General features: G+C 37.0%; 1 protein-coding gene across 1 annotated transcript in view; it reads left to right on the top strand.

The window, feature by feature from the left end:
• Positions 1-3,437: 3,437 nt before the first annotated feature.
• ALG13 (ALG13 UDP-N-acetylglucosaminyltransferase subunit) overlaps positions 3,438-22,186 on the top strand; it is a 74,734-nt gene continuing 55,985 nt past the window's right edge. Inside the window, 3 exon segments of the mRNA XM_082864773.1 lie at positions 3,438-3,552; positions 4,507-4,669; positions 5,701-5,839. Coding sequence (XP_082720899.1) covers positions 3,472-3,552; positions 4,507-4,669; positions 5,701-5,839 — 383 coding nt within the window. The 5' untranslated portion in view covers positions 3,438-3,471.

Below are 22,186 nucleotides of genomic sequence, written 5' to 3' on the forward strand. Positions count from 1 at the left end.
ATGGAGGGCACATCCATCATGGAGGGCACTGACAAATTGCTGGGGACTTCCTGTAAAGCATGCAATTTCTGAAATTTTTATACTAATATTTTACCAAACAAATGTAATTTAGGAAAGGCTGAATGTCCCTTCTGATCTGACAACTTTTCCCATGCAACTTTACTATAGTAACAAATTAAACAAACCTAATTATTTCCAGTATCTTTTTTTATAAGGTGGCAGCGCAAATCTTTGTGATTCCAAAGGCCCTCTGAGAAGTCTTAGAGGTTTTACGCATAAAAGTTTTAGTTTTATGTATGTAATATATTCTGAAAATTTTATTTTATGTGTCCTAAATTTAGGAACTGATTTTGGGAAGACAAAATTAAGGGTTGTCGGAGGAGATTTGGTCACTTGATTAGGTAGGATCATGAGTGACTGAGAAACAATGCTTCCCTTCCTATTTAATCCAAGTACAAATAATGCGTTTAAAAAAAATACAATGTAACACTATTTACACAATGTAACACAATGTTACACAATGTAAGTGAAGAGTCGCGTTCTATGGGTATTTTCCCCTTAAATAATCAGGGACACAAAAAGACAACTTACGCGATAGAAGATTATTCTTGTAAGACACAGAATCTTTGCTATTTAGGCAGATTACATGTAAGGTAAAGAATAATCTTTCAAATCGTAGGTGGAACCATTAATTACTAAATAAAGGAAACAACCCCATCTAAACTGCGGCCTCTCCCGTTGCGGAGCACAGGCTCCAGACGCACAGGCCCAGCGGCCATGGCTCACGAGCCCAGCCGCTCTGCGGCACGTGGGATCCTCCCGCACTGGGGCACGAACCTGTGTCCCCTGCATCGGCAGGCGGACTCCCAACCACTGCGCCACCAATAAGCCCAGTACACACTTTTTTAAAAGGTGCTTAAAGATCCTGGATATTATCTTCAAGCTGGCATACCAGGAAGCATAGTTACTGTTGAAATAAAGTTTGTCAGAATGCTGATTTAATGTAGTTGAAAAGAAATTTACATTTTTCATAATCATAAACATTTTTAGAAATAATGTTAACTTATTTGATAAGTTAGCCTGTGTAAGTTTAGGAAAAACACACCCAAGTAAAATAAAATGCATACTTAACACTGACAAAACAGAGAAAAGACTTAATTACCAAAATTTTATATCAATTACGTAATCTTGGGTTCTTAAATCGTTTCTGGATCAATTTCTGCAAGAAGATGTTTTAGTAAAGTCTAGAACATTTAAAGTATTAATGTAACCAAGCTAGGGCTTGTGTGCCCATGCCACAGGAAGCCAAACTCTGACAGTGGGAGTTTGCAGCAAAGTAAGGGTTTATTTGCAGGGCACCAAGCAAGGGAGTGGGATACAAGTCTCAGATTCACTCCATCTTGGTCTCTGAGTTGGAGATGTTTTGAAGGGGAAGAACAAAGAAACTGGAATTAATCATTGTCTTGTGATATTTCTGTGACATTTCTTAAGCATGATTTCATGAGTCAAGATGTCTCTGGTTTAGGATTCTCTGGCCATGTGGTCCATGGCTCAGGGGTCTGTGAGCTCATCTTGCCCTGGAGAAACAGCCTGAGTTTTTAAGGTAATGATGATATCTATAACAACAGCAATTTTAGTCACCTGACTCTGGTTGGTTAGTGTTCAGTTAGCATAGGATTGAGGTCAGAGGGCACAAGAAAGGGAAAAAAGTTTTGAATAGAGAGATTAATCATTAACTCGGTAAGGAAACTGTTTTAGCGGGGCTCAGTTTCATCAGATATTCAATTTTCTTATTTTCTGGAAATTTAAGACTATTCAATTTCTGTATGTGCTTATTCTCTCTATGAGCTTATCAGAACAGTGCTCCTTTAATTTATATCTTCCAGATATAGGAAAAGATATCATAGACACAAGATCTTTCTGAATTACAGAATATTTTGGAATATTTTTTGTCTTTATATTCCAATAAATATTCATACTTTATTCCTCTTATTGGGCAGAAAATATGCTTATATTTTATTATTTAACCATGATCTTTCTACATTTATTGTTATTATGAAACTAGTTTTATTAATTCATGAAATTTGGTATCAAGAAAGGGGTAGAGCATACCACCCCTCAAAAAGACATGTACTCAAGCTACAAGATTTAGAGAAACAGTCTTGTTAGAAATAGGCTTAATAGGTTTTTTTAGCCCATGTTCTAGGCTTAATTCACCTCTAATCCTTCTCGTGTTAAGAGTTTCTTCTCATACCTTCCCTTCTGTATTTAACCAGGCAGAGCAAAACATCCATATTAGCTAAACTGAAATTTTAAGTAGGAAATACAGAAAACATTAGAATGAGATAAAGCAGGCAATGATCTTAGTAATGGTGGTAGGACAAAGAAGAGGAGTCTTGAGAAATCGCCTCTCCCCTACCTGATTGCCTAAGTATAATATATATGTGGTATTTATTCATGCTAATGTATAATTTTACATTTTATTATAATTTAAATTTATGGTAATTCTACGTTTTAAATGGTTCAATGGATGGGTTCAATGACAGAGATGTAGGCTTCAGGCCTTAAAGCCTCTCTTTTTTTTTTTTCTTAGAGAATGGACTTGAGGATATGGGGAGGGGGAAGGGTAAGCTGTGACAAAGTGAGAGAGTGGCATGGACATATATACACTACCAAACGTAAAATCAATAGCTAGTGGGAAGCAGCCGCATAGCACAGGGAGATCAGCTCGGGGCTTTGTGACCACCTAGAGGGGTGGGATAGGGAGGGTGGGAGGGAGGGAGACGCAGGAGGGAAGAGATATGGGAACATATGTATAACTGATTTATTTTGTTGTAAGGCTGAGGCTGACACACCATTGTAAAGCAATTATACTCCAATAAAGATGTTAAAAAAAAAAGCCTCTATTTTACACACAATGCTTGCTAATGGAGCTTACTGTTTCTCTGCAGCTTCCAAGACTCTGTAGGGCTCTGGTTTCTTGAGAACCACAGCTGGAAGAAGAGCCCAGGCTAATGAGCGATTTTTAAAAGGCACTTTTTTTTCAGATGCCCTCAACATACTTGAAGTAAAACCATCTCTCAAATGTATCTTGGCTAAAGAATCCCAAACTTCTATATCATTAAAAGAGCTGTGGTACCCGAACAAGGATGCAAACACAAAGGTGTGAGGCTTCATGATTATTTTTTTAAACCCCACTTTTGAAAAAAATAAATTTGTCAATTGCCCACCTCCTTAACTGTGAGGGTCCCATGAGCTTCTACACGCAAAGGGCTTACAACAGTGCCCCGCACATAGGCCAGGAGCATTCTTTGCTCCCAACTCATCCCCGGCGACACAGTTCAGGTGGCTGCTGCCCCCTGGCGGCCACGCCCGACTTCCGCCTCCCGCACCTAGAGCCGTTGCGGCGTCCACGTGGTGTCCGCTACGTCACGTCCGGCCCTTGATATTCGTGGTTGTGGGTCACGCGCGATGAAGTGCGTGTTTGTTACTGTAGGGACCACCAGCTTTGACGACCTTATTGCATGTGTGTCGGCGCCCGACAGTTTGCAAGTGAGTGGGGAAGGCGAGCGGGAGGCAAGCGGGAGGCAGGCGAGCGGCGGCTGGGCTCCCCGCGCTGAGCTCGCCGCTCGCCGCCACCAGCCTGACCGCTAACCTCGGTAACCTTGCCTGACGGTTGCACTCGGGAAGAATCCCTGGCAGCTCAATCTCTGGTGCCGCCGCCCATCAGCTGGCTCCTCCCCGCGCCTGACTGGGCCTTCCTCCAGCTCCCCCGGTGCTTGGGGTCCTCCGCCTCCTCTTCCCGTTTCCTATAGCCTTGCCGGGCCGCTCCTCCCCGTCCTTTTTCCGGTTCCTCCTTTCTCCCGGATTTTCTCCGCGGATTCTCCGTCTCCGCCTCTCTTCCGGCTTAGCCTCTCCTTCCAGCGGCTCCGCCTCTTCGAGCCGGGGTTCCGGCCCGCCTCCCGGGCCCGTGCCTGTGCCCGCCTCGCTGGCCCCTTGGGGCCGCGCGGTCGACGCGCTCCGTCGGGCTCTGCCCTGCCCGACCCGGCCGGTCCGCTCGGCGCCCTGCCCCGCCGCGCTCGGGCCGAGGCCGCCGTGCCTTACTTCCGGCTCAGGCACCCTCGCGGCCGGCGTCCCCCGAGCGCGCCCTCTCCTTAGGGCTCGTGGTTCGCGCAGTCCCAGCCGTGTGCTACGACGACGCTGTTCCTTGCTCTCCCTCCCTAGTTTGCGACGCCTTTTTCAGAGTCTTTGCGTTGGTCTCCAAGTTCTTGCTGGGCTATTTCTGTCACGACGGGATGAGCTGGGGCGTTTAGGTCCCTTAGGGCTAGTGAGGTGCCAAGTCGGGGCCCGGGACGGGGGGGAAAAGGAGCCATTTGAAAAACTAACGGGCTCCAGTTCGACTATTTATTCGGCAGCTCGTGCTCCGATTGGGTGGTTTGTTGTCGATATTACTGTTTTTACAGTAGCCTGTTTAAAAGGCCCGCTTTTTCTTTTTTCCCGTTTCAGATAATCCAGAGCCTCGGTTACAACCGACTTGTCCTACAAATAGGTAGAGGAAAGGTGGTACCTGAACCATTCAGTACGGAGTCATTTATTCTGGATGTTTACAGATACAAGGATTCATTGAAAGAAGACCTTCAGAAAGCAGATCTTGTTATTAGTCACGCCGGTAAAGTGCCGTAGAACTGTCCGGTTTGGTTTTTGATAGACAACAAATAAGAACAAAAACTCGAACCTTTCTGATGTAAAATAAAATCACTAGGGTAACTCACCGGTAGCCATTTTGAATAAAATACTGATTGCAATATAGCAGTCGGGAACATTATTGGAGAGAATTTATAATTCTGGGTGATAGAAAAATGGGAAATCAATCACTGAAGGCCAGCTTTACAGTTTACAGAACTGTAAACTTTAGGGTTTACAGAAACCCTAAACACAGGCAAAATAAGTTATCCAATGACATGTGTCAAGAGTTGTCAGTGGGAATTAGTATCTGGGCTTAGGTCTGCAGGAACGTTCAGCCATCTGATTGGTCGGATTGGTCATTGAGAATTTGGCTTTGGAAGATTTTTTACATTTCTATTAAAAGGTTAAGTAATTTGTCCAGTCAGTAAGCGGCAGACAGATAACAGTCTGGTGCTGGTATCGTCTACCCAAAAAGGATTTGTCTGCTCACTTAGCAGTCCCCTCGCTCCCATTTAAATTATCTAAATGAGTTTAGAGTTAAAAGTTGAATTGACCCAAATATTGTATATATGCATGTTTGTGGAGATTTATCCTTGACTCTTTTGACAAGCAGCCTCATAAGGAGTGGTCAAAGTTTTCCTTTATTGGTGCTTGTCACTACTGAAGGCTTGCTTTTTTACTTGTGTTTGAATAGAAGTGCAGTATGGCTTCATGTACAGTATGTTGAACCTGAATCTTATTTGGATTCAAGGCCCATGCCCAGGGCATACTACTAGAGGGCAAGTTGCAAAGCACTGATATTGTTGGCAGTGATAAAGAATGTGTTTTTCAAGTCAGGTTTGTAACACTAGAGACCACTCATAACTGTTTTTTGTCATTTTGGATGTATAATTAAAAGGCTTGATTTGTAGTGTTGCCAACTAAATTTTTCATCTTTTGAGTTCTAGTTATAAGGCCTGGTGAATCACTAACTTTTTTTTAAACTGTGTTAACACATTTGGTATATTTTTGTAGGTGCAGGAAGCTGTTTGGAGACTCTGGAAGAAAGAAAGCCACTCATAGTGGTTATAAATGAAAAGTTGATGAACAATCATCAGCTGGAATTGGCAAAGCAGCTACACAAAGACGGGCATCTCTTTTACTGTACCTGCAGGTATACTAGAGACTGATTATTTGACCTCTTAATTCCTTCCTAGCTATTCTTACCCACCTGCCTAACCCGCCTGTATCTTTGATCTCTTACCTTCTCCCACTTAGCAAACATTTTGATTTTCTCACCTGTAAAACCTGATCATTTGTCTTCTACTTTGTGATATCTGTGTTGTATTTCTTTCAGTGTCTGTGCTTATTTCATTGCATGTGAATATCTGAATGTGTGTGTGTGCACGTATCTGTGTGTATTCATCTGGGTGTGCAGGTCTCTGAGAATATAAACTTTTGTGTTCATTATTTTTCATTATTTAAGGAAGGCATTTGCTTATTTTTAATTAAGGTTTTGCCTTCAGTAAATCCACTGGAATCCCTAAATTAAATTTACTCATTCATTTATTCAACTATATCTAATACATGGCAGGCATTGTTTTTGGTGCTGTGGATAACAGTGCTAAACATGACGTAAAGTCCCTGCTTTCATGGTGCTTATGTTCCAGTGGTGGGAGATAGACAGTAAACAGTTCATAAATAAGCAGTCGAGATAATTTCATATGGTGAAATGTGTTATGAAGAAAATAGGGCAGGGTGATGTGATAGCTGGGGTGAAGACTAATTAGAATGGTCGGGGAAGGCATAACTGGGTATATGACATTTGAGCTGAGACCTGAATAACCAGGAAGATCCACTCATGTGAAGCTGTAGAGGCAGAAGGAACAGCAGCAATTGCAAAGGCCCTAAGTTGGGAATGAGCTTGGAGTTTGGTGTGTTTGAGGAACAGAGGGTTAGTGTGGCAGGAGTACAGTAAGCAAGGGAGAGAATGTAGTATGAAGATGAAGCTGGGTGGGGATAGTTCACAGAAGAGTTCTGATTTTATTCTGTGTTTAATAAGAAGCCATGGGAGTATTTTAAGCAGAGGAATTGCTTTATGGTAAGGAGTATTATTTTCTAGAAGTATATTAGAATTCAGCAAGAACTGATCAACATCACAATAGAAGGATGAAGAAAATTGCTGGTTTTCTATTAATTTTTCTTCAGACACTAGAAGCTTGCCAAAGGGTCAGGTCAGTAATTCCCAATTGTTGGACTTTAAAAGCTATCCTAATTTGATGTTTTAAAAAGAAAAGACCTCATAGAAGTATTACAAAATGCATATTTCTTATGTTATAATAAATTGAAATTAATTTGAAAATAAACCTTAGAAAAAACTGGTTAGAACATAAGCTTTTCTTTTAATATTACTGCTTCTGTGTCTTAGGCACTCAGTAAATACTTGTTTATTCATTATTTATTGGGCACATACTGTGTGCCAGGCATTATTCTAGGTACTTGGCATCATCAGTGAACAAAAACAGACAAAGTTTCCTATTCTCATTGATTGTTCCAGGAGCAATGGTTGGTGTCCTAATCCCCATAATGATGGAGGAGAGGGAATGTCAGGGTGGCTTTGTAATATAGAAGCGATTCTTAAAATATTGTGAGTCAGGGGAGAAGCTAGATAATCAGAATTATGTGGGCTTCAGATAATGGGCATATCTGTCCTTAGGTAGTTGAGATTGTTAGGGGTTAATACCATTTTTGAAGAGGAATCAATGTTCATCTTCCTTGGTTTATGCAAGTCAATTTTTCCAGACACTTTTGATGAGTATTTTCATTCTAAACATTAAATCAGCTTCGATTTTTATGTTAGTACATTAAAAAGGGGAAAACATTGATTTCATAGACACATCCTGACTCTACTCAGGCTGAAAAAGGAGCTGTACAAATCTCCAATTTTTTTTTTTTTTCAGTTTTAGAATTCTTTTTTTCTTGTATTAGTTTCAAGAAAGTTGCACACGTGGATGCCATAAGGAGAATCAATAATTAGTTGTATTTTTATTTTAGGCATATCATTTATTTGCCCCAAATGTAGGCTGGATGATTGTCTGTTCTAATTTAAGTGGCTGGTTTAATTAAATTTCTGAAGTAATAGTTTTATGTTGTGGGTCTGAACCTTATTTCCAACGTGCATAGCGATTGTATGTTGCTTAGTTATATATGGATTTATGGTAGTAAATTACTAGCAAAAATTATTTCACAATCTTCGTGCATGGTCTAGTAGTCTCCCCAGCTTATTGTTCTTGTCTTGCAGCTGTTACTTTTGGTTTCATTTATTCTGTTTTCATAAATTGAGTTTGCTTCAAGTTATATCTGCCCAGTCATGAGAAGTGTTCCAAAGCCATGTGACCACATCTTTCATGAATAACATTTCTGAAATATTTCAGTTGATGTAAAAGATAAAATGTTGAATTGCTATTGACATGTAATGCGCTTTGTATTATTTTATTATTATTGTGTATACCTATAATATTAAAATACATTGAAATTCACATATACAGGTTGAGAACCATCACAATATTCTTGGAAGTTAGATTCAGTCATCAAATGGGCAGCATTGAATTATGGAATTTTCTCCCATATTACCTAATATTTTTCTTCTTTTGTTTTAGCATGCTTCCTGGGCTGTTACAGTCAATGGACTTTTCAACACTGAAATGTTTTCCTCCTGGCCAGCCAGAAAAATTTTCTGCATTTTTGGATAAAGTTGTTGGATTACAAAAATAAACACTAAACACTCAAACTAAACACTAAACTCTCAAAGCTTTAAAAACACCCCTCAAATTCAACTTATGGAATGTGGTTAAATCAAATTAAATATAGAGTATATATTTGTAGAATAATATAAATTAATAAGTCTCCTACATCTGTAGAATGTATAGAAAATTTTATGGTGTGAATGTTAGCATTTGGGTCCAGATTCTAATTGCAGTTTCACAAATTTATTAGATTTTTCCCTATTCTTCATGTTTTAGTAAAAGAAATATGTAGTGAGCATTCACACGTTTTATTCTAGAATCCCAAATGGATTTGGAATCATGAAAAAAATGAATTAAATATGAAAACTTTGACAAAAACCTCAAATGTAGTTAATTTGATATTAGAGTAAAAAATGAAACAGTAACAAACCTGTAAAAAAAATTTGAGTCAGAATCTTTAGCTTCATAATCCAAGGAACCAAATTAAAAAAAAAAAATGATGGATTGTGTTCTGTGAAATAAAAAGCTCAATAATTACCTTAAAAAGATTAACTATCAAGTCAGTTGATCTGTTGTACTTCGAGAAACTACTGTTATCGTGAAGAATAGAGGAGTGGATGTGTTCACTGTTTTCCTGTAAAATATGAATAGAAAGTGACAAAAATAAACTTGTCCAATGTCAAAGCTTTACTGGTTTGAGAAGAGTAAATCAAAAAGCACTTGTGCCAATAGGACTTGCTGTTATTTTTTAAGGACCCCCCCCCAACAGTGGTGTGGAAACATTTACTGTAGCATCATAGAGGAATTTATGCCCTTATAAAGTTAGTTTTACAAATGAATAAATGATCTGATGTGTGTAATGGCCTAAATATATGGTTTTAAAATTCACATAACTCAAAATAGATACTTTATGATATTCTGATTATGGTGAGTGGTTTCAAGATCTATAAAATAAACTAGATTATCCATAAGTATTGATAGTTTTCTGGTAGAAAGTTTAGATATAATTCATCCATAAAAATAGAGCATTCACTATAAAGATTCATTTTTTATTGCATTATCCCAAAATGTTGAATATTCTAAACATTTTACTTGGGATGCATTATATAATGTTTCTGTAGATTTATTTTCCTGATTGTGTTTTACTTAGGCTAATATTAAAATAAATTCTTACTAATGGTAGAAGGTGGTGGCTGAGAAGTACTCCGGGTAGCAGGAGGATGCCAACTTGGATTAAATTTTGCTGAGAATAACCTAAAAAGTGAGTAATATACACAGTTGAGAATTCATAGCACCATAATCATAATTGTATATTAATGTTAACCTAATGCTGTAGGAAAGGCCCTATTCAAATCCATAGAGAGAATTTCACTTTTCTGGCCTCTCTTTTAAATATGTTTCTCTAGTTTGAGAAAAAATGTGGCTTAAAATTTATGTTGATCACTCAGTCTTTAATTATCTTATGTCATGAAGGATTAACCATAGAGAATCAGAAACAAATGAAAGGGTCTACTCAAACATTAGACAACTAAAGAGCAGCATAGGGCCCCAAATCCTCTGCTTCTTTCCCACAAGAGCACATAACCCAGATTCCATTATTTCATTTAGCAGAGGCTTAAGCCAGTGGTGTCAGTTGTGTGTAGTGACATCTCTTGACTATACCTTTGTAAAATTTTATATCACTTGTGGGGTTTAAAAATCAAAGGATATCTTAGAACCATTTTGATTTGGCAGGAATCCTCAAGATCATGTAGTCCAATCCCTTCATTTCACAGATGAGGAAGAAGGCCAGAGGTTACAACTTGTCTAAAATAACAGCCTTTGGCAGAGCTGCCACTAGAAGCAACTTCTTGACTCGCAGTCCTGTGCTCTTTCTACCATACCATAATATATGTTGTAAGCTTTTTGTTTCTTTATGTTTGTTTGCCTAGTATTTATTTTAGTTACTTTAATCCCTTCCAAGGGAGATTTTCTTCATTTTCAGAAGTTTAATTATTTTAGAAGGAATTTCACAGTTCACTAAATTGGGTTTTCCTTTGGTGTATTGCAACCTTAGCTGGGACTTAGAAACCGGTGATTCCTGAGTTTTTGGAATCTAGCAAAATGCCACGGTATAGCATTGATACTAGATTGAACAAATAAAGACTTTAAGACAAAGAATTGTAGATTTTGGGAATTGGTAGAGAATTTTAAAAATACCTAGTGCAAACCATTCATTTTACAGATGAGGAAAGAGGCTAGGATAAATTAATTGCCCAATTAGAAGGGTATTTCTAATTGGTCCTTAAGAAAAAATTCATGGTAATCAAAATTCTATTTGAAATATTTACCCAATAAAATTTGTTTAGTTTCATTACCTGACAGGGCTTCAGATGTTTGAAATCAGTGTATAAGTGCAATGCAGTTTATGTAGCAGTTTTCTGTTGAGAGGTATTTAGATATCCAGGGATGAGGAAGTGAAAGAGAAAGTTTAGTAGCTTGAGAAATTCACATCATTGGTATGTGCAAAGGTGGACAGGTAATAGAAAGTTGATTGATGTTGGAGTAGGTGAAAAGTGATGTGAAGTTATAGTATGCTTGGGAAGTAAGGATTTTAGATGACTACATGCTTATAATTTGGAAGGAAAGAGTAGGATTTGGTGTTAGGTAAGATAGTACAACTGATGAACTTGATGCACAGTTCTGTAACATTGAAAAATAGTCATCTCAAAAAGTGTTATCAAGTGATGCTAGACACCAAGAACCTGTATTAGAGCACTGCTTTGTATGCTTTTAAAGGCAAATCATGTGGACACAAAGGGCAATATAAAAATGTATACCACTTTGATAATTTGAGGAAATTTTTCAAGACTAAGGATGTCAGGAATGACTAACAGTAATATAGATATTTTTCTTGGTTCTTTATTATAGTATAAGCACTTAATCCCTGTGATTTATTAAAAATAGGAAATTATCAGAGATGACCAAAAATCTTCATGTGGTCTGAGAAATGGGATGTATGGCCAGATTACTTGAAATTGTATTTTTGGGAAAGATTTGCACACGGTGGTCCTGATAGCTGTGTGGTAATCAATTTTCTGCTGAACAATTAGTACCGTATTTTTATGGGGGAGTGGGGAATGAAAAATAACAGTAACAGTTAACACCCTTGCCTGCTTAGTGTGTATCATGTACTGTTTGAAATATTTTACACAAATGAACTCATTTAATCTTTACAGTATAACTCTATGAAATAGTTACTGTTGTTGCATTTTGCAGATGAGGAAACTGAGTTCAGAGCATAATGTGAAAAAGGAGTTAACACTGGGCTTCCCTGGTGGCGCAGTGGTTGAGAGTCCACCTGCCGATGCAGGGGACAAGGGTTCATGCCCCGGTCCGGGAAGATCCCACATGCCACCGAGCGGCTGGGCCCGTGAGCCATGGCCGCTGAGCCTGTGCGTCCGGAGCCTGTGCTTCGCAACGGGAGAGGCCACAACAGTGAGAGGCCTGCGTACCCGGGGCGGGGGGGGGGGGGGGGGGGGGGAGTTACGCTACTGAAGTATCCAAAAGATGGTCTGGGAATTGTAATTGGAACACTGAATTCCAGTATGTTTCCATCATTTATGGGGACAGGAGGACTGTATATTTGAAATCAGGAGACTATTCCAAAAAATTTAGATTGTATGGTAGCCATGGGTATGTAACCTATTTCAGTTTTTACATTGCTATTTAAAAGCATACTGATCACTACTCATAAAACTCCTGTGGAGAAACTCCCAGTCATTTACCTGTTTGCAACTTACTTACCAGGTCTTTTGTTTTCTCTGTAAATGTTTGTGTTTGGGGCTCTATTTTTGGTCCTCCTTGTATATTTTTTTCTTGGTATTTTCATCACTCCCAGGGTTTCTACTATTGACTCCCCTATCCATCCCCCAACTGTGATTTGAGCTTCTGCATGGTATTTCCAGTTGCTTATAGGTCATGTCACTGTGTTAATTCTCTTAAGCACCCTAAACTTGATATGCCCCAAACTAAAATCATATTTCTCCTTTTCATCCTTCTGAGATCCTTATCTCTGTTAATGGTGTCACCATTTAGTCAGTCTTCCAGGCTTTAATTCTTACAGCTCCAACCCTTTATATATGATTGGTCACCAGGTACTCTCAGCTTTACTTCCTAAATGGCTCAAGCCCATTTATTTGTTTTCTTAGTTTTTTTTTTAAACATAAGTGCATGATAAGAATCTACTTTTTACATCAGCAGGACTCAAGACATGATTCCTGCTCTGGAGGAACTCTTAAGTATAGTTGAGGAGGAACTATACATTCATGTATCCTCTGCCTGAAAAACAGTTGGTTATCCGTAAATGATAAACGCACTTCTGTAACTTAGTATTCTTTTCTCATCTTGGTTAGGTATTGGGTCTAGGAAACATTGTCATGCACACATTCATTTCCTACTCTCTTTGACTTGACTTCAAAATATCTAGTATGTCTCTTGTTCAAGAGAAAGATGTGACCATCGCATTATGTGGTGAAGTTTGTAGGATCAAGCATCTATAGGAATGGCATCTAAAACATAGTAGTGCTGATCCTATGTAATGTTCTAATGGTATTTAAGGGTCTGTCAAAGAACGGTTACCTGTTGGGGATTTTCGGACAAACATGGTGTTAAAAATCAGAGGTTTATAAACAGCAGTAGCTATAGTGTTTTCCAGTAAAAGATTATATGGAGAAAGGTTTAGGATAACCACCAAATCACACTTAACTCCTTGTTAAATGGTTAATTCCTTACATGAATATTCTAGCACAGTCTTGTATAGTTCTTTGAATTCTTATGATTTTTGTTGGTGGCTAGATAAAAGGTGAGCAAAACAATCTAGCTTCAAACGGGAAAGTAAAATACATGTTTCTTGACATTGATATTGATTCTTAAAAAATATTTTGAGGGGTTTTTATACCATCATGTCTCATCTATTTTAGTATTTCACTTCTAGATCCTTATTGTCTTTATGAATTTTTACTGTATCCTGGCTGAAATTATCTATTATGATTGACACTCTGTCATGAATTTTCCTTTTTTTATGTCCTCCCTGTGTGCCCTGCGTTGGAAGTGCGGAGTCTTAACCACTGGACTGCCAGGGAATTCCAGTGTCATGATTTTATTTTGATGGCTACAGTCCTGCTTTCTGAGGCAGTAGTTCTTAAGCTTTTTTGGGGTCATGAAACCCTTCAAAATACTTAAAACTATTGCTTCTCTCTCTACTCACACATACACATATTTTGCTATGAATTTCAGGGAATTTACAGGTACCTTGAGGCCGCCCCAGGTTAAGAATCCCTAGACGGAGGCCAACTTCAGTAATTCCTTGGTCATTGTTCATTAATATTTGATGGTAACTGTTAGACTCCTTTATAATTAAACCCTCTGATTAAATACATTTAAGTTTAGTAATTTCCAGTTTTTATAATACAACACAAATTATAAATTTTTCTCTTCGTTTAAAACATGCCAAACAACATATTTTGACACTAACCTTAATACTTTAACTCAGTATCTATAACCCATAATGTCTTGTGTAGTACTGTTTCTAATTGATAAAAGGAACTAAATGAAAATTATTTTCGTTTGTAGTAATTATTTTAGGATATATTACATTGGGCTATCTGGTAAAGCAATACAGTGTTGTAATTTACTCATTTACTGTTAAGTGTGCTTCTAAAGTATTTGCTGAACTGATAGTCACTGTTAGAATGATGTCTGTGAGAGGCCATATATTGCATCTTTGTTACTGTTCATTTCCCCTTTTGTCCAGAACATGGTGGTGGTTTTTCCACTACTGTATGAAGTGGGTGGATAATACACTCCCCAAATTTAGGAGTGAAAACCATTCCTAAATTTTCAGCCTAAGTAATTTTCTGGATTTCAGTTTTTCCATTTGTGAATTAGTAAAACTAGCTTTCCTCATAGGTGATTTCTAAGACATAAAAACAATTGTGTGGCATATTTGAAAATAAAAAATGTTGAAATAAGACATTTTCTCTTGGTTAGAGTTTTTGTTTTAAGAAGTAGGAATAGGCTTAGAGATATTTTCCTAGAATTCACAGTATATTGTCCTAAATGATACAGAAGGCAAAATCTTCATTGAATTTCATATTTAAATTCATATTCAGTCTCTAGTTGGGGTTGTAGTTAGAGAATTGAAGTTTACTTAGAGGTTTAAGTGCCCGAGTCTTTTCAGTGCATCAAAACAAAGAAAAGAATGTTCTGGTCTTTATTCTCCCTTTCTTCAATCCCCTGTCTGTCTATAGACAGATTGGACACTGCAAGTAGCTTAAAAAAAACAACAGAAAGCAACCTTCAGTATTTCTGTGTCAAGATGATATATTTTTAAAGAATACTGTTTTCCTTTTTTTCTAATCTGTATTAGAATGCTTCAGGTGGAAGTAGGGAAGAGAGGGAAATGAAAGCAAGTGGTTCTTGGTAATGTTTCTTCTGTTTTTTATATCTGAGCAAGAATAACTGCTCTGGGAAATCAGTTCTTTTTCTTTATTGTCTCCTTGAGGAGGTTGAATAGGGCCGTATTGGCCAAATTTTGTTTTGGGACCATTGTATTTCTTTTCCTCATTAACCTTGCTTTGCTAGTTCTGTTTAAATGTTCACCATGAAAGGAAGTGACAGGTTCTAGTTTCAGAGTGCTGTTAAAACATGTTTTAAAAAAAGACAGTTTACCATTATATTTTTCAGTAATGAAAGACCTTAAAAAGGTTCTGTAGAGTTGCAGAGCAATTTCCCCCATTGCCCCCATGTTATTTGGTACTAAAAATAGTTAAATGATTTAGTATTATGTTTTTAAAAAAATACTAATTGCCTTTTCAGCAGGTTGTTACAAGTCCTTATATACATGTATCTATTGTTAATTTTTTCAGCTTTGTTGAGATATAATTGACATGTAACATTGTTTAACTTGTATATCATAATGATTTGATGTATGTATATAGTGAAAAATGGTTACCACAATAAGTTTAGTTAACATCCATCACCACATATAGTTACAAATTTTGTTACCTTTAAAAACGTAGGTCTGTTTATTTCGTTTGATAAGGTAAGATTTATCATTCATTTTTATGTGGGCCACAGCCTCACAATTTGCCAGGATGATATGTTAATCCCCCTATAAGCTATTTTTATGGTTAATGTTGATCACAAATTTGATCATCTAAAGGGAGGGCAAATCTGTTACCCACCACTGAATCACAGAGAATCACAGTTCCTTAGACCGGAAAGAGAGCTTAGAGATCATACAGCCCATCTCCTTTATTTTACAGATAAGGAAACTGATGCAGAGATTAAAGTGGCATAACAAAGTTCATAATATTCTTTTCACGGTACCATATTGTCTCTTAGAAATTAAAATAACTCAGAAGCATCATTTTTATACATTTACAATTATACATTTGCAACTATACCATATACACACATTGTCACAGACAATGTATGCTGTTAAAAAAAAATTCCCGGCATATACCTCATATAATTGGTTGCGACATGAAGGAGTGTTATCTTAGAATTAAAACTATCAGTATTTATATGTTGTACTTCAAAGAATTTCCCTACTTCATCAGTGAAAGAAGAAATAGGCAATTCCAGTTAAAACAACAAATCCCATTTTCAAGTTGAATTACAGTATGGAAAGTAGTTGTAAAATTAAAGCACGTCAATTTTATGACAGGTCAAATGATAATTATTTTAAATTATTTTAATTTTCTTCTATTTGTTTTATTTTAATCTGTACCCACAGTACAGTGCTTAAAAGGTCTTTAAGGCAATTATTTTTCTTCCCATTATTTTCAAGAATTCAGGTGAAATTGTTCTGGTTCTTACCATATTTTTTTCTTTTTTTGACCAAAGAATAATTTCTTAGTGAACCACTTTATTTGGCAGGTAGCAGTTAACAGCAGTCAGTACTTAAACACTTATGTGCTACGCACTTGACATGCAGTATCTTATGTAATTATTCCAACAACCTTAGATTTAGACCACAGAAAAATTCCTGGAGTAACATTTCTCAAACTTTGAAAAAAAATTTTTTTTTTAAACTTTGAAAATTTGAAAGCAGTAGCTGTAGCACATTAAAAACCATTAGTAACTTGAATGCTAAAGTTACCTGTTTAACTTTGACTTGGCCTTTTCCTAAACCATTTTTCCCCTTACGGGAAAGACCAGGTCAAAGTTAAGCAGGTAACTTTAGCATTCCTTGACTCCTTCAATATTGCTAATGGGCATATGAACCTCCAAGACAGGATTATGGTAGGTGGCCTTGAAACTCTCTTCTTAGGAATACTTAATAACTTGTGGAACACCTTGTTCTAGAGCACTGGTTCCCAAAATGTGGTCCTGGGCTAGCAGCATCAGCATCTCCTGAGAACTTGTTAGAAATGCAAATTCTTGGGACCCACCCCAGACCTGGCTGAATCAGAATTTCTGGGCATGGGGTAATCCTTTTTCAAGCCCTTCACTTAAGAACCAACCACTGTTCTAGAGGTTTGCAGGATTGGAGTAGTTTGCTGTGGAAAAATAGCCAGTTTGGATTTCAGTGCAATAGATATTTCAAAGGACACTATTAAATACTATGAAATTGCTTTCTGTTATATACAGGATGAATTCTAGTATTGTCCCACAGGTCTTTTTTAAAAAGTCCTATTGTACTAATTTGGGGAACATGACTTGTACTTAACCATCTCTGAGTCCTTGTTCATATCTTTTCTTCTTTAGTATGCAGTTCCTCTTTATAATAATTATACAAGAATCAGGAGACAATATATAGTTCTAGTCCTAGTACTATTGCCAATTGGATGTGAAAACTTGGGTAAGGCTTATAATTATTTGAAACCCGTTTCTTCATCTGTAAAATAAGAGGTCCCTTTTAGCTGTAACATTCTACTTATCATTTATTTTCCCAGTTTATTATGCCAGTCTGTTTCTTGCTCACTTTATTGAATTTTTAATTTTATTATTTCTTAATACGTGTAAATATATAAAATTTTAACTAGTTCTACAAGGCTTATAACAAGAAACAGCAGTTCTATGTCCCATTCCTCCCCATCTCTAATCCTGCTTCCTGTAGGTAACCATATTACATTATTTTATATGTTTTATAAGTGATATTTTCGAACTTGTTTTTTAAATTTAAATATCATCTGTAGACTTCCTACTGTGGAAGAGAGGCTTTATCTCCCTCCTCCCTTGCTTCCACAGTGGGAAGTCTACAGGTGATATTTAAATTTAAAAAACAAAAACAAATTTAGTTTATCAGTTATGGTGAGATCTGTTTTCAGTGTTGACATTATTATGATTCTTTGAGTACAGTATTCACATATGAGCCATGTAGTAAGTGTTGATTGATTACATTTCTATAAAACTGTTTACCTCATTTCTGTTTTTTCATTTGCTCAGTCTTCTATAGAACTATTCCCAAACTCCAACAGAGGTGGCCATCTTTCCTAGTATGTTTAAATATGCTAGGTTATCTATGACTTTTATTATTATTTATGTTTTACTATGTCTGTGCTGGAGTTCTCTTTTCTTTTACCTGAACTGGTTGTTCTCTATCTAGTCCTGCTTAAAAGTCTGTCCTCCTGGGATTTCCCCTTTATCCTTATCTTAAAAATTCCTTTTGCTTCTCTTGTGTTGAATCTTCTGTTTCCAGGATTCTATGTGCCCCACCCCTTTTTGTGGTTTAACTTCTTTGTTTTGGTTTCAGATATCCTCCACTAGCTTTCTGACAGTAAGGCGCATTTTTTTAAATCTTTCAAGTTTGAAAATGCCTTCTACTCTTCCATCTGATTGATAGGTTGGTGTATAGAGTTCAAGGTTGGAAATAATTTCCCCTCATATATTGAACTTCATTGTTTTCTAGCTTCTAGTTCTTCTGATGAGAAGTTTATTGCTATTCATATGTGTGATCTTTTAAGACCTGTTTTTCCTCTCAGAAAGCTATAGAATGTTGTTATATGCATTGCAGATCATCTTTTTTGCTTTCATTGTTCTGGCTACTTCATGGACCTTTTCAGTCTAAATATAGACAGTTATATCCTGCAGTGCTAGAATTTTCCATACATCATCATCATTATTTCTTCCTCTCCGCTTTCTTCATCTCATTTTGAGACTCCTGTTAGTTAGATATTGGCTTTCCTGAATTGATCCTCTAATTTTCTTGTTTTTTCTCTCCAACCTTGTCTGTTTTGTGAGCTCCTCAACTGTAAATTCTGTTCCTTCTACTATTTTTGTTTTATTTATTTTTAAATTTAAATACAGCAAAATTAGCATTTTTCATGTACAGTTCTATAAATTTTGAAAAATGCATAATCGTGTAACCACCACTACAATCAAGATACAGAACTCTTCCACCACACCCATAAATCCGCTCCTGTCATCCCTTTGTAGTCAACCCTTTCCTACAATGCTAACTACTGGCAGCAACCAATCTGTTTTTCCTTCCTATGGTTTTGTCTTTTCCAGTATGTCATATAAATGCAGTCATACAGTATGTAGCCTTCTGAATCTCTCCTTTTGCTTAGCACAATGCATCTGCGATTCACACATGTTCTTGTATATATCCATAATTCATTATTTTTTATTGTTGAGGAGTATTCTGTTGTATGGATGTACCACAGTTTGTCCATTCACCAGTTGAAGGATGTTTGGATTGTTTCCAGTTTGGGAGGAATCATGATTATGAATAAAGCTGCTATAAATATTCATGTACAGGTTTTTGTGTGAAATTAAGTTTTCATTTCTCTTGAATATTTACCCAGAAGTGGGGTTGCTGTGTCATATGGCAACTCTTTTTTATTTTATAAGAATCTGCTAAACTATTTTTCCAGAGTGGCTGTACTATTTTATATTCCTACCAGCAACATACGAGAGTTTCAGTTGCTCTGCGTCTTTGTCAACACTTGGTATTGTCATTAAAAAAAATTTATTTTAGTCATTCTAAGATGTATGTAGTAGTATCTCATTAAAGATATACAAGTGGCCAATAGGCACATGAAGAGATGCTGCTCAACATTATTAGCCATCAGGGGAATGCAAAACAAAACCACAGCAAGATACCACTTCATACCCACATAGGATGGCTGTAATCTAAGAGATGGACAGTAAGTGTTGATAGGATGTGAATCGGGAATCCTCATACACTACTGATGAGAATGAAAATAGTGCAGCTGCTGTGGAAAGTGGTGACAGTTCCTCAAATGGTTAAACATAGAGTTACCATATGATCCAGCAACTCCATTCCTGGGTATTACCCAAGAGAATAGAAATGTCCAAACGAAAACTTGGACACGAATGTTTATAACAGCCTTAGTCATGATAGTCAAAAAGTGAAAACAACCCAAATGTCTGTCAACTGATGAATGGATAAATAAAATCTGCCTTAACTATACAAAGGATTGAAATACTGATACATAGGTGCTCCTTGAAAACATCATGCTAAGTGAAAGAAGTCAGTTACACAGAACTGTATATTGTATTCCATTTATTTGAAGTGTGCGGAATAGGCAAATATGTAGAGACAGAAAGTAAATTGGTGGTTGCATGGAGTTGGTGGGGATAGGAGGATTGGAGGCTGATGGTTGTGGGATGTGGGGTTTCATTTTGGGGTAATGTAAAATTGTGATGGACATACAACTGTAAATATACTAAAAAACCATCGAAATTCACCTTTTAAGTAGTGAATTGTATGGTATGTGAGCTATGTTATAAAGCTATTAAAAGATCACCAGTTTTAAGTGTACAGTTCAGTAATTCTTAGTGATTATGCAAAGTTGTGCAAACGTCACCACAAAAGAGTTTTATAACATTTTTATCCATCAAAAAAGATCCTTTGTGCCTGTTTGCATTTAGTACCTATTCCCATCTCAACCCTAGGCAACCACTAACCTGCTTTCTTTCTCTGTAGATTTGTTCTTTGGTATATTTCATATAGATGGAATCATATCTTTTGGAATCATGCCCCTTTTGCATCTGGCTGCTTTTACTTAGGATCCAGTTTCTCCACGTCCTTGCTAACACTTGTTATTGTCTGTACTATTTATCATAGCCACCCTAGTAGGTGTGTAGTGATGTCTCATTGTGTTTTTTTTTTGTTTTTTTTTTTTTTGCGCGGTACGCGGGCCTCTCACTGTTGTGGCCTCTCCCGTTGTGGAGCACAGGCTCTGGACGCGCAGGCCCAGCGGCCATGGCTCACGGGCCCAGCCACTCCACGGCATGTGGGCTCTTCCCAGATCGGGGCACGAACCCGTATACCCTGCATCGGCAGGCGGACGCTCAACCACTGCGCCACCAGGGAAGCCCTCATTGTGGTTTTAATTTGCATTTTCCTAATGACGTTAAACACCTTCTTACGTGCTTATTAGGCGCTCCTATATCTTTGGTGAAATGTGTAGTCAGATCTTTGCCCATTTTAAATTGTATTGTTCTTTTCTTATTGTTGACTTTTGAGTTCTTTTATATATTTTTGATACAAAGTTTTTTGTCAGACATGTATCTTCCAGTCTGTGGCTTGTGTTTTCACTCTCCTAATAGTGTCATTTGCGGAGCAAAAGTTCTGAATTTTGATAAAGTCCAATTAATCAATTTTTCTTTTATTATATCATATCTAAGTTCTCTTTTCCCAACTCAAGGTCTTGAAGATTTTCTCCTATGCTTTCGTCTAAAAGTTTTGAAGTTTTGTTCTACATTTAGATCTTTGATCCATTTTGAGTTAATTATTGTAGAAGATGTGAGGTATAGGTTGAGGATCATTGTTCTTATTTTGCATATGGATGTCAGGTGTTCCAGCAGCATTTGATAAAAACACTATATTTTCTCTATTGAGCTGCTTTTGCACCTTTGTCAAAAATCAATTGACTGAATTTGTATGGGTCTATTTCTGTGTGTTTTCTTTGTGTGTTTACTTTCCCTTTCCTCTATCTCTCTTTGTCTTCCTGCCTCTAATTTTTCTTCTCTTTGTTTCCTGCTCTTTCACCTATTTTCTGATTCTCTCTCCCTCTCCCAGTTTTCCCTTCTTCTATTCCCTTTTTCAAAATGAAGTGTATGGGTTAATATTGATTGAAGCTTTATATACCATATTTTTAGTATAAATAGCAATAAATATGAAGAATTTATATTTTTCTCTACAAGTAAAAAATGCCAAAAATGAATTAACTTTTTCACTATAATTCAGTTTTTCTCAGTGAATTTATGGTCTTAAAGAAAGATGGTGATCCCTCTTCCCAAACCATGTTTCAGAACTTCTGCACCAGTGTTTTGGTTTCTTTGAAAAATAAATTAGTCAAGGTGATTTCAAATTGGCATGCTAAAGAAAGTCAAGATTTTATTTTTTCTACCATGCTTTTATTTCATTCCTAAATTGTAAAATTGATTATTGATGCTTTTCCTGTTGGAGGCAGTCATGATTACTACTGGAGCCACAGATACCAGAAAAACAATTCTGAAAGCAGCTTAATTTTGCAGCTTCTCCAAAGCCAGCTTTAGATCTATTTATTTCTTAAAACACTTAGAAAAAGTAAGAACGGAATTGGATTTTGGCATTTAAATAACACTTGACAGTGAAATCAAGTAATACAAGTGACCAGTGCTGTTTTTGAACCTTACAAAAAGTACAGTCGTATTTACTTTGGTTTTCTCAGAATTAAGAGCAGTTTTTCCAGAAAAGTGCCCTAAACATTGAAACATGCCTCTCATGTCCAACACCTCTAGTGTGGTGCCACAGCATTTTAAATGTAGCCTAT

This window comes from Leucopleurus acutus (genome assembly GCF_964270905.1).
Source record: "Leucopleurus acutus genome assembly, chromosome: X".
Taxonomy (NCBI): domain Eukaryota; kingdom Metazoa; phylum Chordata; class Mammalia; order Artiodactyla; family Delphinidae; genus Leucopleurus; species Leucopleurus acutus.